We start from the raw sequence: 16565 nt of genomic DNA on the forward strand, positions 1-16565 counted from the left end.
GTATATCAAAGTTTTTAGATTTTATAAAAGAAGAACATAAATAACGTTTATTAATATACTTACTTAATGTAAATTAAACAATGAACTCAAATCATCACCAAGATAATTATTCTCAATTCCAGATTGTAAATTCATATTAATGAATGAACTATCAATGAAATTAGTATTAAATGTTCCTCCCGGTGTAGTAGGTGGATATTGTTCTTCATTATGAACCGCATCAGGTACAGCAAAGTTGGAATCATCAATATGATTCAAGTTGGAATTGGATGAATAGACATTACTACCCATTTGTTGTTGTTGATGATGATGTTGTTGTTGATGATTCTGTTGGGATTGTTGAGGACCAATATCCATATCAACTCCTGGTGATTGGGCCCTAGTAGGTGGATAACTATATTTAATATCAGGGAATAATTGAGTTGGATCGAAATTTTCAAAGAAATTTTGATTAGTAGGTAAATTCTCAGTAACTAAAGTGACATCAGGGAAAGACTGAGTCGATGATGCAGGAGAATTATCCGTATTCTTAGAAGTACTCGAAGCACTTGATTGTAGTTGTTGTTGTTGCTTTTGTTGTTTTTGTTTATTACGTTTGATTTGATGCACCAATTCTTCAAGATTAGCAGTTGGATTCAATAAGGGTTGAGATTGAGATTGGGGTTGATGGATTTGATGATGGATTGGTGATCTTTGTTGTCTTGTATATTCATTATAAATCCCACCACCTGGTGAAACTCCCGAAGTAGTCGAATGATTACCTGGTGAATTAGTAAACACCTTAGTATTTAATCCACCAGCACCATTACCTTGTTGTAATTGACGAATAGGAGATCTTTGAGCATTGGTATTATTCCCATTATTATTGCCATTATCATAATATTGATTTTGAGCTGCTTTTTGTGATGCACTTAATTCTTGATATTCAGCAATTTTATTACCATTTTCAATCACTTTAGCACGTTTGATTTTATCATTAGCATATTTATCAAATAATTTCATCAATACTCTAGCAATAGGCCAATAATTACTTAATTCTTTTAACACTGCTCTTGATACTAATAATGAATCCAGAGCCGTAGATGAAATAACAGTATTGGCTGAATCAACATGATAAATCAACATCACCAATGCACTGAATAAGATATATACAAACATCACTGGACAATATTTGATTTGATTACGATCTAATAAGATTTTCGAAACGAGAGAAATCATCCTAGCGGCTTGGAACGAAATTCCCCATGATGGATATTTATAATTATTTGGATTGGCCGATGATGATTTTGCCATTCTAATTAAATTTGATCTATGAATTAAATATAATCGATTATAATATTGAGCATTCAATAAACAACTGTAAAAGTTTTGCGTAGATGTATCAGTTAAGGAAAATACTAATTGAGGAGGTAAATTAGTAAACCAAATCCCCATTAACATATCACAATGTTGAATGATAGAGAATTTATTTTTTCGTTTTAATTGTTCTGATTTAACACTATATTGATGTTTGATGATTATACCTGTTATTTCGGCCAATTTAACTAAATGAATGAAATATAATGCTTGAGTTTCATCTAAGGGATAAGGAGATGGAATAATCTTTGTATTAGAATTTGAAGGACTTGAATTGGTAGTAGTGGTATTGGAACTTGTATTACCATTAGTGGAATCACCATTATTAATTTCGATTTCTTCATCTTCATTAAAATCATCAATAGTAAGCATCGGTACATCACAATCATTAAGATCAATGACAGAAGGTCTACCAAAGGCAATAGCCACATTACGATCTTTTTCAAATAAACACCACCAAATTCTTCTCCATATTTTCTTTTCATTATTAGTTAAATTAGTGGAATTATTTACATCTCTTTGAAATCCAAATCCTTGAGCAAGACCAACTGCTACTCTTGTCCAATAAAAGGAATTCTTAGTAACATCTTCAGGACCTTCCCAATAAGATCCAATTAAAATTAAAGTTTGAATGATTGATACTGGATCACTTTCATAATTTGTTTCATATAATGCTTTAGCTCTTCTAAAGAAAGTCAAAGCGGCTAAATTATTTGATCCTTTTGAATCTAATAATAAGGGATTTTTAGTAACTCTACATCCACATAATAATACTGCTTGTAATAACATCAAAGAAGGATTATCATTAGGATCATTAAATTTCTTCATGAATTCCGTTCGATTGATAACTGGCATTAAAGGATGAACATGTTCAAAATATGAATTAATTAAATCCAGAGATAAATCATGAGAAGGTAATAAGAAAGCTCCTCTTAATTTTAAAATTTCTAATTCCACTGAATCAAGGGAAACATCATTACTTTCAAAGATATCTTCAGTTAATTGAATATGATTATCTCCTAATTTTTGAGGTACAACAGCAATAGATGAATGACCTAAGAAAGTTAAGGAAGCCTTTTGTTTTGAATTTAATAATTCCTTTTTATGCATGGAAGGTCTATTTTTATAAGAAGAAGTTAAAGATGGTGGGACACTTACTTGAGATATATTTAACATTGGTTCATTTATGGCAGAATTTGATGGAGCACCATTTCGAGATTCACCTGAACTTGACGTAGATAATGATTTAGTGATATTATTAGGTAAAGTAGATGTGGTAGTTGAAGTTATAGTTGGAGTTACAATATGAGTTGATATATTTGCAGTAGCTGATGATGAAGAAGAATTATTTGAATTTTGATAAGAATTATTATTATTTTGATGAGAAAGTAAATCAGATTTGATATCATTATCAGAGTCTATATTATTATTGGAATCACTAGTGATAGCCGAAGTTTGTTTTCGTTTATTTTTTGATTCATTTGAAGTATTACCTCTTTTTTTAGCTTCAGGTAAGATACAATCACACCCAAAGGTGATACAATTGGTACAAGGGATATGAATTTCGGCATCACATCTTACTTTTCTAGATCGACATACGGTACAAGCTCTACTACCTCTTGGACGTTTATATTTGATGGTGAAAGCTTTTGGTTTATCAGGATTTTTACCAGTTGAAGAAGATTTTTTAGTAGTAGTAATTGATGATGATTTCGATGAATCTGGAGTTATATCGGTGGTATTATCATTTGATTGATCGGAAGGAGTCGATGATGATTTATCAGGAGACTCTACTTTTACTTTAGGAGGCATGATGGATTATATATGTGGTAATATGGTATATAGTTACAGTCCGAAAAAGGGAGGAGTGAATCAGGGTTATGATATAATGATACAGTCACTTGATGAGCAAGTGAAAATTGGATGGACGAGATGAGATGAGTTTTGTATATGTACAGAGCTGGAACCAGATGATTGATAGTTCCTAGTGATAGTTAATGGTTGATAATGATTGGAGTTGTTTGATTTGTTGTAAATACAATAAATTTTTTTTTAATCTTTATTTTTTTTTGATTTTTGGCCTGTGCTTTCTTTCCCCAGTTTCAATAGTAATTAATATGAGGTACTCACAGACAGATAGACAATCATACACATTCAATACAAAGTGGTTGATTGATTGATTGATTGATGATTAATGATAGAAGAATTGCCGCTGAAAATTTCTAGTGGTTAATTGTAATTAGATTTTGATTGATTGATGACTTATTGGAAATATTTTAAAAGGGAGAGAGGATAGGTGACAATCCGTGTTTAGTTTAAAGTGATTCTTTTTGCCAGTCCGTCGTTCGTTCGTTCTGTGTCTTTTTTTTTTTTTTGCAAAAACTTAAAATAAAAAAAAAAATAAAAAAAAAAAAAAAAGTTTAATTTTCCGTTTTTGTCAAAAAGGGTGTACTATTTATAACTAGAATATCCGAATTATACTCCACTGAACAAGTTAAACGAAAACAACGAACAAAATAATATCAAATATGATTATCAAGGTAATTACATACTATTACCACTACCACACTTCAACTCTTCTTTCTTATTGGTGGGATTTCATTGCCTCCTTGTTATTAATTAATATTACATTCATTTACACTAAAAAAGTTTGTTACTTTCTTCTCTCTTTTTTTAACTTTACGCTCTCTCTATTTCCTAATTGGGATGGTACTCTGATCATACCCTTTCCTAAATAGGCATGATTGCCTAATCAAGAGTAAATATCCTAAACCGGAGGAAACAATGAGGGGTAAACCTCCAATTAGTTATTGTTTACTGTTAACTACTACAACCAATTAGTTATACTAACTACTATAGAATAAGGTTTTAATTTTAAACGATCCTCAAATCAATTACAATCTTATAGAATCACCGTATACGTTGTTCTACGCCTAATATGGTTAATATCCTTTGGGAAATAAATAATCGTTATATGTTACTGTGTTTATATATAAATAAATATATTTTATTTATACTACTAATTACTTCTATATTTCCGCGGCATTGATGTTTTGCTATTATTTGGTTTTTTCTTTAATTAGCCGAAACTACATCCATACCGCAAACCCATTTAACCGAAATCGAAATCGACATTGGTAGCGCGCATAATTCTTTTTATTTTGAGAGATGTAAATTTTTTTGCTATAGGCAGCCAAAATTTGATTTGATTTGATTTGATTTGAATCAACTGATTCCATACAACTTAAGACATCATGTCTATCAATTGGAAGTTGATTCTTCAATCATCCATCTCAATCGTATCTGCCATCATCCTCATTCATCAAATCCATGACTTAATACCGAAGAAAAAGGAGAATACTGAACATGACGACTCAGATCTAACATTATTATCTCCTCGTACTAGAGGTATCGAATCTCAAATCGGTAATACTCCCCTTATAGAAATCAAATCATTATCGAAACTTACAGGTTGTAAAATATACGCCAAACTAGAATTAACCAATCCCGGTGGAAGTGCCAAAGATAGAGTTGCATTAGCTATCATTCGAGAGAATGAAAAATTAGGAAATTTAACTCCCAATAATGGTGATATCATATTTGAAGGAACTTCAGGTTCAACAGGGATTTCATTTGCATTATTAGCTAATGCTTTAGGGTATACGGCTCATATTTGTTTACCTGATGATACATCACTGGAAAAATTACAATTATTAACTGCATTAGGAGCAGAATTAGAACCTGTAAAACCTGCTTCAATAGTAGATCCCAATCAATATACTAATGCAGCAAGATTAGGAGCAGAATTAATTAATAATAATAGTGAGGATAATCGACTGGCTATCTTTGCAAATCAATTTGAAAATGATTATAATTGGAGAATTCATTATACTACTACTGGACCTGAAATTTATCGTCAAATGAATGGTGATATAGATGTATTTATAAATGGATCAGGTACAGGAGGAACCATTGCTGGAGTAGGGAAATACCTTTATGAAAAGAATTCAAATGTCAAAGTTATCTTATCTGATCCTCAAGGTAGTGGATTATCTAATAGAATAAATTATGGAGTTATGTATGATTCAGTAGAGAAAGAAGGAACAAGAAGAAGACATCAAGTTGATACATTAGTAGAAGGAATTGGATTAAATCGTCTTACTCATAATTTCAAACAAGGTGAACCTTATATTCATGAAGCCATTAGAGTAACTGATTTACAAGCTCTTAAAATGGCTAAATATCTTTGTATTAATGATGGATTATTTTGGGGTTCATCATCAGCTATTAACTGTGTAGCTGCTGTTAAAACAGCTTTAAAATATGGTCCAGGTCAAAAAATTGTTATTATCGCTTGTGATTCTGGTTCAAGACATTTATCTAAATTTTGGAAACAAGCCAGTGAAATAAATAATGATATTACATTAGATGATATATTAGAATCTAATTAAGTCTCTATATATATATGTATGAATGCATGATTAAATCTCAATCATTTTTGCTTTTCAATTAATTTCTTTTTAGTTTCACGATATAATTTAATCGTACTTAACAGAGCAGCACTTATACCCATCCAAATTTGTAAAGTATCAAAAGGTAATTTTAATCTGAATACAGTATAACTATTAAAGATCAAATCAGAAAGATTCTTATAAACGTCCAAATAACAATTATTCATTTTAAATCTGACTTCTTTTAATAATCTTAAATCTTCTTGATCATCACTTGACAGACCACCCCCAGTTGAAAAATCAAAACTATTTGAATTAACATTGGAATTTCTTAATAATTGTTTGGATAAGATCTTAGCTTTATTACGAACTTGGATTTGAATCTTTAAATCCATCTCTTGTTGAGTCAAGGCACTTAAATTATTTAAACAATTATACATCGCTAACCAAGTCTCACAATACCACCCTAAGGATTCATGTCTTGATACAATCGAATATAATTTCTTATTGGTAAAGAATTTCATTTTGAATAATAATAATGATTCATCATTAATACCATAATAAAGGGAAAAGAATTGACCTAAAGTTTTCTTATTAACCAATGCATCATAATTTATCGTCAATTTTGAATCTTTATTATATTGGATATTAGATGAGAATTTATTAATTAAATCCCGTATTCTGAAGGGTGTTTTACCAAATCTAAGAAATTGTCGATACATTGATAAACCAGTTATTAATCCTGAGAATTTCATTTTAAAGATGGAACAAAGTAAGATGATAATGATTTTTAAAAAATCTCGAGGTTGACTAATTGATTGTTTAATTAATTGTAAATAATCATCTCGAGTTTGGAATTTATTATTAATAAATTTGATATTAAGATCATCATCACTTAAATTGGTTTGAACTTGATTAGCATGATATATCAATAATCTTAAAGTATATTGACCAATCTTGGCCATTTTATCTTTACCAACGATATCATTTAACATAGACCAGATTATATCCCAATTCGATATAACCTTTTTAGAACTAGTTGATTTTATTGTAGTTGTAGAATTATTTGTAGTTGATGATCCAACCACATTAAGTACATCTACAATCTTGTTTTCTGAGGTAGGAGTGATATAATTGAAAGTTGCTGCATTAACAACTCCACCAACCTTCTTCGGTTGAGGAGTTTCATATTTTGATGTTATAATAGTAGATGACATATTACTATTTGGAGCTGTGCTTGATTTTGAAGGAGAATTATTAGGAGAATCCAACCACTCTGAATTAAACGGTAAAGAAGGAGATTGTTGTTGAAGATGATGAGGTAATTGATTATGATGATAAATATAATCGTGCTTTGAAGAAATTATATTATGAAAACTATTAGCAATCTTTTTATGGGAAGGATCTTGTTGAAGGAGAGTAGAAGTAGCTGCTGATTGATGATTGATATATGAATTTGAATTTGGATTTGGATTTGTATCTATATCATTCATTATCCAACCATTTAAACCAAAAATAATGTGAAATATATATCTATATATACCAAAGGGTAGAAAATATTAGGGAATTAAATAAGAAACAAAGGTTAACCGGAGTCAGGAAACGTGAGTGAGTGAGTCTGTAACTAAATGAGAAGATCTATTAATACCAGCAATTAGCCCAGGTTTAGTGAGCAGATTGAATAATGATCAGATGAGCAGAATATGACAGGTGAAATGTGTATATGTGTGCTCTAAATACAGAGTTTATGTTGTTTATTTTTTTTTTTTTTTTTGCTTCTTTTCTCCAATTTTGTGGTCATTGTCACACTCACTCAATTTCAGTTTCTTCCTCGCTCTGAAGGTTAACTATGAGGATGGGAAAAGTACAACGGGATATGTGGAAAAATGAAACGTTACATAAGTTTGAGGTTACATTTCAAAATGGTAGCATCTCTATGAAAAGAATCTAAATTACTTACATTAGATCTACAACTAATGGGTCTAATCAGATGATAATATAAAGGGGTGGTTTTCTCATTCTAATAAGAATAGGGTTCATTAATGTTAGTTAGAGGTAATTTATACCTTGTTACTTGTCATATTGAAGTATTAGTAGGAGTGAAGATGGAAAAGTCTCTGGTATGGCATAAAGTTTGAAAAAATGGGAATTTACTATAGTTCACGTTGATTGTACCTATCCTGTAAAGTATATACATTATCGTCATATACGTGAATGAATTGCGTTATAGAAGCGATTAAATATCGTTATAGGAATTACAATTGAAATTTAAAAGACCAACCAACTCATATATTAAGGATTGACATTAAAGGTTTAACATTAAACCTTACTGAAATACCAAGCTAAACAATAAATGAAATAATATCGAAAACAAAACGAAAATCACTCCATCCAACTTAATTTCCGTGTCAATTATCAAAGTATAGTATCATTATAGTAAATAGTAATAGCAGGAGGTAAAAATGGTGGTGGAATAAATTCAGGAAAGGCGTAATCTTCCGTCTCTTCTCTCCTTTTTGCTTTTATTATCACTGGTTTCTCTTCACGGTCAAACAGATAATAGAAACGAACCTGTTTGAATTTTCTTAGAATTCGGCGAATATCATCACCAAAATATTCAAATCTTTGTCCATAACAATGTGCTGATTTTGCAGTATAGAAAAGCCAAGCTCGTCTTCTATTGGAAAGTAAATGATAACCTCTTACCACACATTTTTCTAAAGATGGCATTGGATATGGTATAACTAACATAGGATCACTGAAAAGAGTTAGATTCTTGATTGAATCTTTATTATGCAAAAGAATCTTTTCTAAAGTTAACATAGTTTGGAATTCATTACATTCAGAACCAAAGATTTGCAATTTGGGGAATTTTCCACTTGTTAAAGTCTTCTCTTGTTCTATAATGCGAACTTTAGGACCTATGTGCAATTCTTCAAGTTCAGTACCTAACCAGGAAATTGATACTGTTGGATATGTATGTTTAAATTCTTTAAATTGTAGATTGCATATATCATCGTCAACGGATCTGTGAACAAAATTAGAATCAAATCTGAAGGCAATACAATTTAATGGAGTCAAATACACTGATGGGGGCATCTCAAATATGTTTGGACGTTCATCCACTATTTTGAATATGTAGAGTTTGAATTTAAAACATCCCAAAAAATCAATTGCATTAGCTTTTAAAATTAAATCATTTAAGATTTTACCATCTTCATGGCTACCAAGTTTAAATTGTAAGGTGACTGTTAATGGACATTCAGGATTATTGAACTTGTGAGCATTATCAAATAATAATTGCAGAGATTCTTCGTAAGCAACAGACGGGTTATTATGATATAAGATTTGACCTTTAGTTTCGACAGGAACAATCAAAAGTTTACTTAAATCTTCATTTTGAGTGGTATTAACTAGTAACACAATATCTGTGATACCATTCAATTTCTCAGGTAATGTATCTTGATTTACCTTAGATTCATCTTGGATCATGCGTTGAATAGCATGTCGATCTTGGTCAATATTTCGGAATATGGACCTGTCAGTCATAATAAATGTTGATAACTTCTGATATTAAATTATTCTAAAAGTATTATTCGAGTCTTTTTTTAAACTATATAAATATCGAAGTTAGCATAACAGATTTCTCTTTTTGCAGCAATTACTATTTACGCACGAGCTTTTGTTATTCATATCTAGCATTATCGTGTATTTAGTAGAAGAAAGAAGAAGAAGGAATAAATATATACATTATCTTTGAAATTATGTATCTCTCGTAAATTGTTTTCATTTAATTAGCATTATCAAGATTCAAAAGGTTAGCTCTGGTCTTCATTTTTTAATTTTTGATTGATGCAAATTTTGACTTCGTAAAAAATGAACACTCAAATAATATTACTTTTTAAAGCATTGTAAAATATCTTTAGTTCTCGCGTCAGATATCAAAGTATAGTATCATTATAGTAAATAGTAATAGCAGGAGGTAAAAATGGTGGTGGAATAAATTCAGGAACGGCATAATCTTCCGTCTCTTCTCTCCTTTTTGCTTTTATTATCACTGGTTTCTCTTCACGGTCAAACAGATAATAGAAACGAACCTGTTTAAATCTTCTTACAATTCGACGAATATCGTCAGCAAAATACTCAAATCTTTCTCCATAACAATGTGCTGATTTAGCGGTATAGAAGAGCCAAGCTTCTCTCATATTGGGAAGTAAGTAATAGCCTCTTATCACGCACTTTTCTAAAGATGGCATCGGATATGGTATAAGTAGTGTGGGACCACTGTAAAGAGTTAGATTCTTGATTGAGTCTTTATTATGGAAAAGAACCTTACCTAATCTCACCACGGTTTTCATGTCATTACATTCGGCACCAAAGATTTGCAATTTGGGATATTTTCCACATGTTATAGTCTTCTCTTGCTCCACGATGCGAACTTTAGGACCTATATGCAATTCTTCAAGTTCTGGTCCTAACCAGGAAATCGATACTATTGGATATGTATCTTTATATCTTCTATATTGTTCTTGATTGTACATATCATCGAGAGAAGGTTTATGAACAAAATCAGAATCAAATCTAAATGCAATAAATTTTAATTGAGTTAAATACACTGATGGGGGCATCTCAAATATATCCGAATGTTCATCCACTATTTTAAATATGCAGAGTTTGAATTTAAAACATCCCAAAAAATCAATTGCATTAGCTTTTAAAATTAAATCATTTAAGATTTTACCATCTTCATGACTACCAAGTTTAAATTGTAAGGTGACTGTTAATGGACATTCAGGGTTATTGAACTTATGGGCATTATCAAAGAAGAATTGCAGTGATTCTTCGTAAGCAACAGACGGGTTATTGTGATATAAGATTTGACCTTTAGTTTCGACAGGAACAATCAAAAGTTTACTTAAATCTTCATTTTGAGTGGTATCAACTAGTAACACAATATCTGTGATACCATTCAATTTCTCAGGTAATGTATCTTGATTTACCTTAGATTCATCTTGGATCATGCGTTGAATAGCAGACACTCTATTGGCTGAAGTTTCTTCAATCATCAAAGCTTTGATAACAAAAGAGTTTTGAATGATTTTAAGATAAAAGTTGTTAATAAATTTAGAGATTTGGTGCTTCTATCTCCCATCATTTATTGCAAATGAATTAGCATAACAATTTTGTGAGAATAATTTCCTTTTTCGCAATTACGAATTATATTTTCCCAGTTTTGCGAAATTGATTCATTTTTAAACAAAGCTATATTTTCTAAAAGATTCCCAATCGGGTAAATCACGTGAACTCGGAAATTAAAATTAAGGAAACTGTAAGTACTACAATGATTTAAAATGACTTAGTTCAGATATATTTCTATTCCTATACTAATTGCCAAACTCGGACAACTCAGACTTATATTTCAAGGTCAAGGCTTTTGATTACGTGAAATCGGCCCTTCAGTGACTTTCTGCTGGTTTTTATAGAGAAATGTTACGATGAAATAGAGCAGTTGTTGATTGACTATATCAAAAATTTTACATGTGTGTCCTATTTCTTAACGGAACTGACATCTCTTCCCATAGCTTGTTATAAAGTTATTAAGGTCTTGTGATATTACATGTTAATTAGTCAGGCGGTGCTGTCAGATACTAAATACTGAACGCTGTTTTTAGTTATTACCACTTTGAAGCTTATTTAATTCAGAGAAGCGTGGATTGATTGATCTTACTAAATCACGCATTTGGAAGGTTGCTTTCATATTCATACCTTGACATTAAGAAAGCTGAAACAGCTAGTTAAAGGATCGCTGCTGAAACCAAGGCAATCATTTCCAATGCAAGTTCGAAAATTTATGATTACTTGTTTAATAATATGTGATATTGATCAATGCAAAATCTAGGAGCTTTACCTCTAGGCTAGTTGTCAAATCTTCAAATCATAACTATCCTTTTATGATTTTCTCAGGTGTTTTCATGTCGATCATATGAGAGTATTAGCCCTTGTTATGAGGTTTCTGGTAATACTTTGTCAATAAATGATATGAAATAACTACAAATGGATCTTCAAATGATAAAATTCCGGACCGTCTTAAAGGATATTGAGTTTGATATTATTTCAAACAATGATTGATTACTTTCTTATCAGTGTATTTGATTGAAGATTTAGAGAACATATGGAGTTATTTATGAGGTATTAGCTAATGGATTAATTAGATCGATTCCATAATATAATATTAATACGAATGCATAAGTTTCAGAAATTGTGGGAGGAAATACAATAATCTGTACTGTGGATAATCATCCAAATTTTAAAAGTAGTTTCATACATCACCATCATCATTGAATCAAAATCAATCAATCTCGCATAAAACAAAACATAAACATTAGTTCCAATAAACCATATGATTTCAACTTCTAGTCTTTCCTTCGAAAGAAGTTTTGTATCAAATATCCTTACTAAACAAGGTATAAAGAGTTTTACATCTTGTAAATCAACTGTGTCTGATATAGTCTATCAATATTAATTATATTAACGGGCATATCATACTATTAGCAAATAATAAGCAGACTAATGCTCCATTGTCTACTAGTTCAACTTTATTAGCTTGTTACACTGGCAATCATGATCATAATCAACATGATATTAATTGGAATAAAAGTAATAGTGTGAATATTGATATTAACGAATTCTCCCGTCCTGTTATATTAGATAAATCTTCAATTCCATCTAAAACCTCAGGTCGATTTATTAGAATTTGGATTGAGGTTCTTTCAATAACAACTTTATTAGTGTTGCGTTATCCGGAATTTTGTGGCTTTCCAGACGTTCTATTTGATAATTTGTATTCATATTTGCACCTAATATCTAGATGACTATGAAGATTTTAAATTATGTTGACATTAATTAAAGTTAGTTGGAAATTTAAATATTAGTTGTGTCATGCTTTCTTAAGAAACTATCGTTCCTAATAATTCATTAGATGGTTTGCAATTCAAGAATATGAACGAATATTTAGTATGTATTCTACAGCTTAGAACAATTTGGTCAATAGTTTTCGATGTACTTTATATTGGAAACCCTATTTTATAAGAGGAATAATACAAGAATTTGAGCCTTATCTTAATCCTATATGAATATTTATTCCATTTATTCAAAGGAATTAGTTCAAATAGTATGGTGATGGTGTTAGTCCAGGATTTTATTGGTATAGAGACATATGATACTCAGCGAAATCAAATCTCCTTGTTTTCCTGAAAATACTCGCATTTTCTTAGGGGAAATTTTGTTGCAAATTTAAACATTTTCTTTAAGCAATTTGACTTAAATAATCTAAAGATCTAATAAATCCATCATTCAATCAATCCATCAACTAATCCATCAAGAGTTTGAACTACGATTTGAATTGATTTCACTCAGTAATAAAACTTCTTTTAAATAAAATTTCCGTGGTTTTTGTTTAATCGTTTACAGCATTTGTTTATTATATCTTTCAGAAATGGATGCAGCAAAACTTACAAGAAACTTCATCAAGGGAAAGATGGTTAAAATCTTAGATACCATTCATTCAAAGCGTGTATTACGAAAAGTAGATGGTTATAATCTTTTCCTCAGGAAAGTCCAAATTGTTGTTTGTGGTTATTTTGAATTGAAACTGAAAAAGGATGGCATCATGATTAAACCTCCTTTCAAAATTCCAAATTATGTTATTGAGGAAATTCATGGTGACTTAGATGAAATGTTTCAACAGGCTAAATCCGCTGATATTGTTGATAATGATGAAGAAAACATCATCCTACCAAGAAAGCAATATTACATTGATGCTCGCTCTAACCAAGGGTTTGATTCAAAAGAAAATGTGGAAGCGGTGGTCAATGCTTTGAAGAAATTTTATAAAGTTTATACTCCGTTAGATGAAGAAGCCAGAAAAAACTTAAGAGACTGGCTAAAAAGCAGATGGCTCCATAATGATAATAATTTATTAGGTTTCGAAGAGTTTACGGAACTTCAATTGGCCATTACCAATTTGAGTAAGGCTAATCCCCTTAGAGTTATAAGTTATAACACTGGTGAGAAATGTTTTAGAGTTTCAATATACTTTGAAATTTTAAAAATGCTTGAATGTTCAAGTTGAACTCCATTCAATTAATTTAATATCATTTTTTATTATTAAATTCTTTTTTTTATTATTCCAAATCAACTACTTCTTAATTTATTCTCTTCTCTTGTTTTGTTTTCATTTCAGTTGATATATATATATATGACCAGTAAAGAGTCCCGTGTTCCTTTATACTCTTTACAGTCTTTTCTCTTTTCCAATAAATTTATAAAACTCCAATTTTATATTTGTAGTCTTAAATTATTTTTCAATATGCTGTTAATAAAAATGAATATGATTTGTTATAACGGTCAAGTTCGATCTACCAACCTTTTGTTGAATTGGAATTATGATTGTTATTGAATTGCTTACAATTTTTGATTTCAAAGATTAAATTATTGAATATTTTTATTGATGTCTTACCCCTATTGATAATTAATGCAAAAATATTTAAGTTGAAAGTGAATTTGAATTACGTTTACCATTAATACTATTATTCTTTATTGATTCAATATTAGGACCCATCATGAATGCACCAACACTACCTAAATAACCTTCATGTCTAAGGAAGAATGATGTCATTTCACCACCACTCCAGAAATTTACCGCATAACTTAAGGTATGAATAGTTTGTTTATGACCTGATATAAAGGATCCCCCGAAATAAATACTCTTTAAATTGAATCGACAAGCTTGTAAATATGCAATTTGTCCGATATTATTGGATACTGAATATAATAATGATCTTGCTATATCTTCAGGTTTAAATTGAGATAATTTTTCAGCAGGAGTTAAAGATTTATTATTAAATCTTAATTTTTTAAATACTTTAGCAAATGATGATGCAATATGATTAGCTTTTAATCCAATCTTTCCATAATTGGTACCATAAATATCTCCAACTAATAAATCAACATTTTCATTATTACCTCTTTCTGCCATTTCAAGCATTTCAGTATAATCTTTAGCATCAGTTAATAACGATAATAATCCCCATAAGGTTCCACCACCTAAAGAAGAACCACCAATTCTTTCGAATTGATCAGGTCCAGGTCCAATAACTTTAATCATTGATACCCCACTACCGATATTAACGAGTAAATAAGGAAATATGGAATCTTTATTAACCAGTAATGAATTTGAAATGAATTTAGTATTATGTTCTTCTAAATCATAAGTGAATATTTCATTTGGGATCTTTGTAATTAACCAATTTAAACCTTTGATAAGACATTCCATTTCATCTTTAGCAATGATTTTCATGGGTAAACCATGCTTTTTAAAAGTTTTAGTCATCAATTGATAAAATTTATGAGCTCCACCACCAGTGGCCATTATATATGTTATAGGAGGATAAATTATTGATGATGAGGATGATGATGATTTGTTGGGACTTAATTGTTGTTGTTGTTGTTTATTAATTGATTTTTGAATTAATTTTATAAGGAATTTTAAAACTTCATGTTTAAAATTTTCAGTTTGGAAATCTTTGAAATGTAATTTCCCACCGTATGAATTGAATGATTTAGTGAAATAGATTAATTTTGTAAGGGTTCCACCTATATCAACTGAGATATGAATAATTTCTGAATTATGTCTGGGTAAGGTTATATTTTTGGTTAAATCATATTGATCATCATCTTCATCATAATCGTAATCACCATCGACTATAGCATGTTCATGTCTTGATAAATCAATTCCACCATTCGATACATTATCCACTTTTAATTTATCCAAATTCGGTGGTAGACTTACTTGTTCATCAACTTTTGGAGTTAGATTATTAATATCATCTTCTTCTTCAGAATAAGAATTTGGATTTGATTCTGATTGAATTTCAGGAGATGGAGTTCTTGATATTGATTCTTCCGATGATGATGTGGAAGTAGTGTTATTATTTTCATCAGTAGATGAATTTTCCAGTCCTCTACGTAGTATAATGGTTTGTTTTAATAAATGATCATTGGCAATATAAGCACCTGAACAATCGATTTTAATGGTACCAGGATCGACAAACTCTAGATTTAAATCTTCCGATGATGATATGGAGTTCTTATGTTGTGATATCACCCCCATTTTTGATGATTTCTATGATTTATGGTGATGAATTGAAGGTTTTAAAGTATGTACAAAGCGGTAGTTTGTTGTAAATAATTTATTTCTTTTTTTTTTTATTCTATAGTACTATTTGTATAGTATAGCTCAGTTTGAGGATTAGTGATGTAATGAATGTGAATATATAATGACGACGATAAATAAGGGAAACTGTTTGATAGCAGGAACAGATTAATGAGCACTGACTTGATAACTAACTTAACCAAAGAAGCTAAAATCGTTTGATTATGAAAAAATGAAAAAAATGAAGTCCGTGAAAAGTTTATATTTAAATAACAAATTAATTTTAATTTTAATTTGTTGGTTATACGATAAAATTTTTTTTTGGGGAAAGCACCGCTTTATTTTGGTTTAGGGGAGAGTCATGGAATTAGGGGGAAAAATTAGGGAGAAAAGCAAAAGAAAAATAAAAATAAAAAAAATTAAAAGAATCCTCGGAGGATAAATTTTGAGTTTAGTGAGGAAATGATAATTAGTAGTGACAGAGAGACAGAGCGGTCCTTAACTGTTTTCAGTAATAAGGGGAGATTTGCTATGATAGATAGACG

General features: G+C 30.2%; 8 protein-coding genes across 8 annotated transcripts; 3 read left to right on the top strand and 5 right to left on the bottom strand. All coding sequences in view use genetic code 12, as the record gives it.

Moving 5' to 3' along the window:
• Positions 1-13: 13 nt before the first annotated feature.
• Positions 14-3417, bottom strand: CTF1 (Ctf1p). Its single transcript, XM_064909052.1, has one exon. The coding sequence runs from the start codon at positions 3166-3168 to the stop codon at positions 64-66; it is 3105 nt and encodes a 1034-aa protein (XP_064763580.1). The 5' UTR covers positions 3169-3417; the 3' UTR covers positions 14-63.
• A 300-nt stretch (positions 3418-3717) lies between these two features.
• On the top strand, positions 3718-4341 carry DFJ63DRAFT_317629 (uncharacterized protein). Its single transcript, XM_064906841.1, has one exon. The coding sequence runs from the start codon at positions 3885-3887 to the stop codon at positions 4092-4094; it is 210 nt and encodes a 69-aa protein (XP_064763581.1). The 5' UTR covers positions 3718-3884; the 3' UTR covers positions 4095-4341.
• A 46-nt stretch (positions 4342-4387) lies between these two features.
• DFJ63DRAFT_324735 (putative cysteine synthase) lies at positions 4388-5807 on the top strand (the record flags this gene model as incomplete). Its single annotated transcript, XM_064907592.1, has 1 exon — positions 4388-5807. The coding sequence occupies exon 1, from the start codon at positions 4611-4613 to the stop codon at positions 5805-5807; it is 1197 nt and encodes a 398-aa protein (XP_064763582.1). The 5' UTR covers positions 4388-4610.
• DFJ63DRAFT_317632 (uncharacterized protein) lies at positions 5807-7549 on the bottom strand. Its single transcript, XM_064906842.1, has one exon. The coding sequence runs from the start codon at positions 7298-7300 to the stop codon at positions 5849-5851; it is 1452 nt and encodes a 483-aa protein (XP_064763583.1). The 5' UTR covers positions 7301-7549; the 3' UTR covers positions 5807-5848.
• Positions 7550-8222: 673 nt separating this feature from the next.
• DFJ63DRAFT_311577 (uncharacterized protein) lies at positions 8223-9356 on the bottom strand (the record flags this gene model as incomplete). Its single annotated transcript, XM_064905792.1, has 1 exon — positions 8223-9356. One exon carries the CDS (start codon positions 9354-9356, stop codon positions 8223-8225), a length of 1134 nt encoding a protein of 377 aa, XP_064763584.1.
• A 392-nt stretch (positions 9357-9748) lies between these two features.
• DFJ63DRAFT_311578 (uncharacterized protein) lies at positions 9749-10873 on the bottom strand (the record flags this gene model as incomplete). The annotated part of the gene is made up of 1 exon (XM_064905793.1): positions 9749-10873. The coding sequence occupies one exon, from the start codon at positions 10871-10873 to the stop codon at positions 9749-9751; it is 1125 nt and encodes a 374-aa protein (XP_064763585.1).
• Positions 10874-12207: 1334 nt separating this feature from the next.
• Positions 12208-13938, top strand: DFJ63DRAFT_333855 (uncharacterized protein; the record flags this gene model as incomplete). Its single annotated transcript, XM_064907925.1, has 3 exons — positions 12208-12315; positions 12374-12571; positions 13339-13938. 3 exons carry the CDS (start codon positions 12208-12210, stop codon positions 13936-13938), a joined length of 906 nt encoding a protein of 301 aa, XP_064763586.1.
• A 414-nt stretch (positions 13939-14352) lies between these two features.
• Positions 14353-15978, bottom strand: DFJ63DRAFT_285007 (pantothenate kinase; the record flags this gene model as incomplete). The annotated part of the gene is made up of 1 exon (XM_064904860.1): positions 14353-15978. One exon carries the CDS (start codon positions 15976-15978, stop codon positions 14353-14355), a length of 1626 nt encoding a protein of 541 aa, XP_064763587.1.
• Between the last annotated feature and the right edge of the window lie 587 nt (positions 15979-16565).

The sequence above is a fragment of the Scheffersomyces coipomensis genome, assembly GCF_036884675.1.
Source record: "Scheffersomyces coipomensis strain NRRL Y-17651 chromosome Unknown DFJ63scaffold_2, whole genome shotgun sequence".
In the NCBI taxonomy this organism is placed as follows: Eukaryota; Fungi; Ascomycota; class Pichiomycetes; order Serinales; family Debaryomycetaceae; genus Scheffersomyces; species Scheffersomyces coipomensis.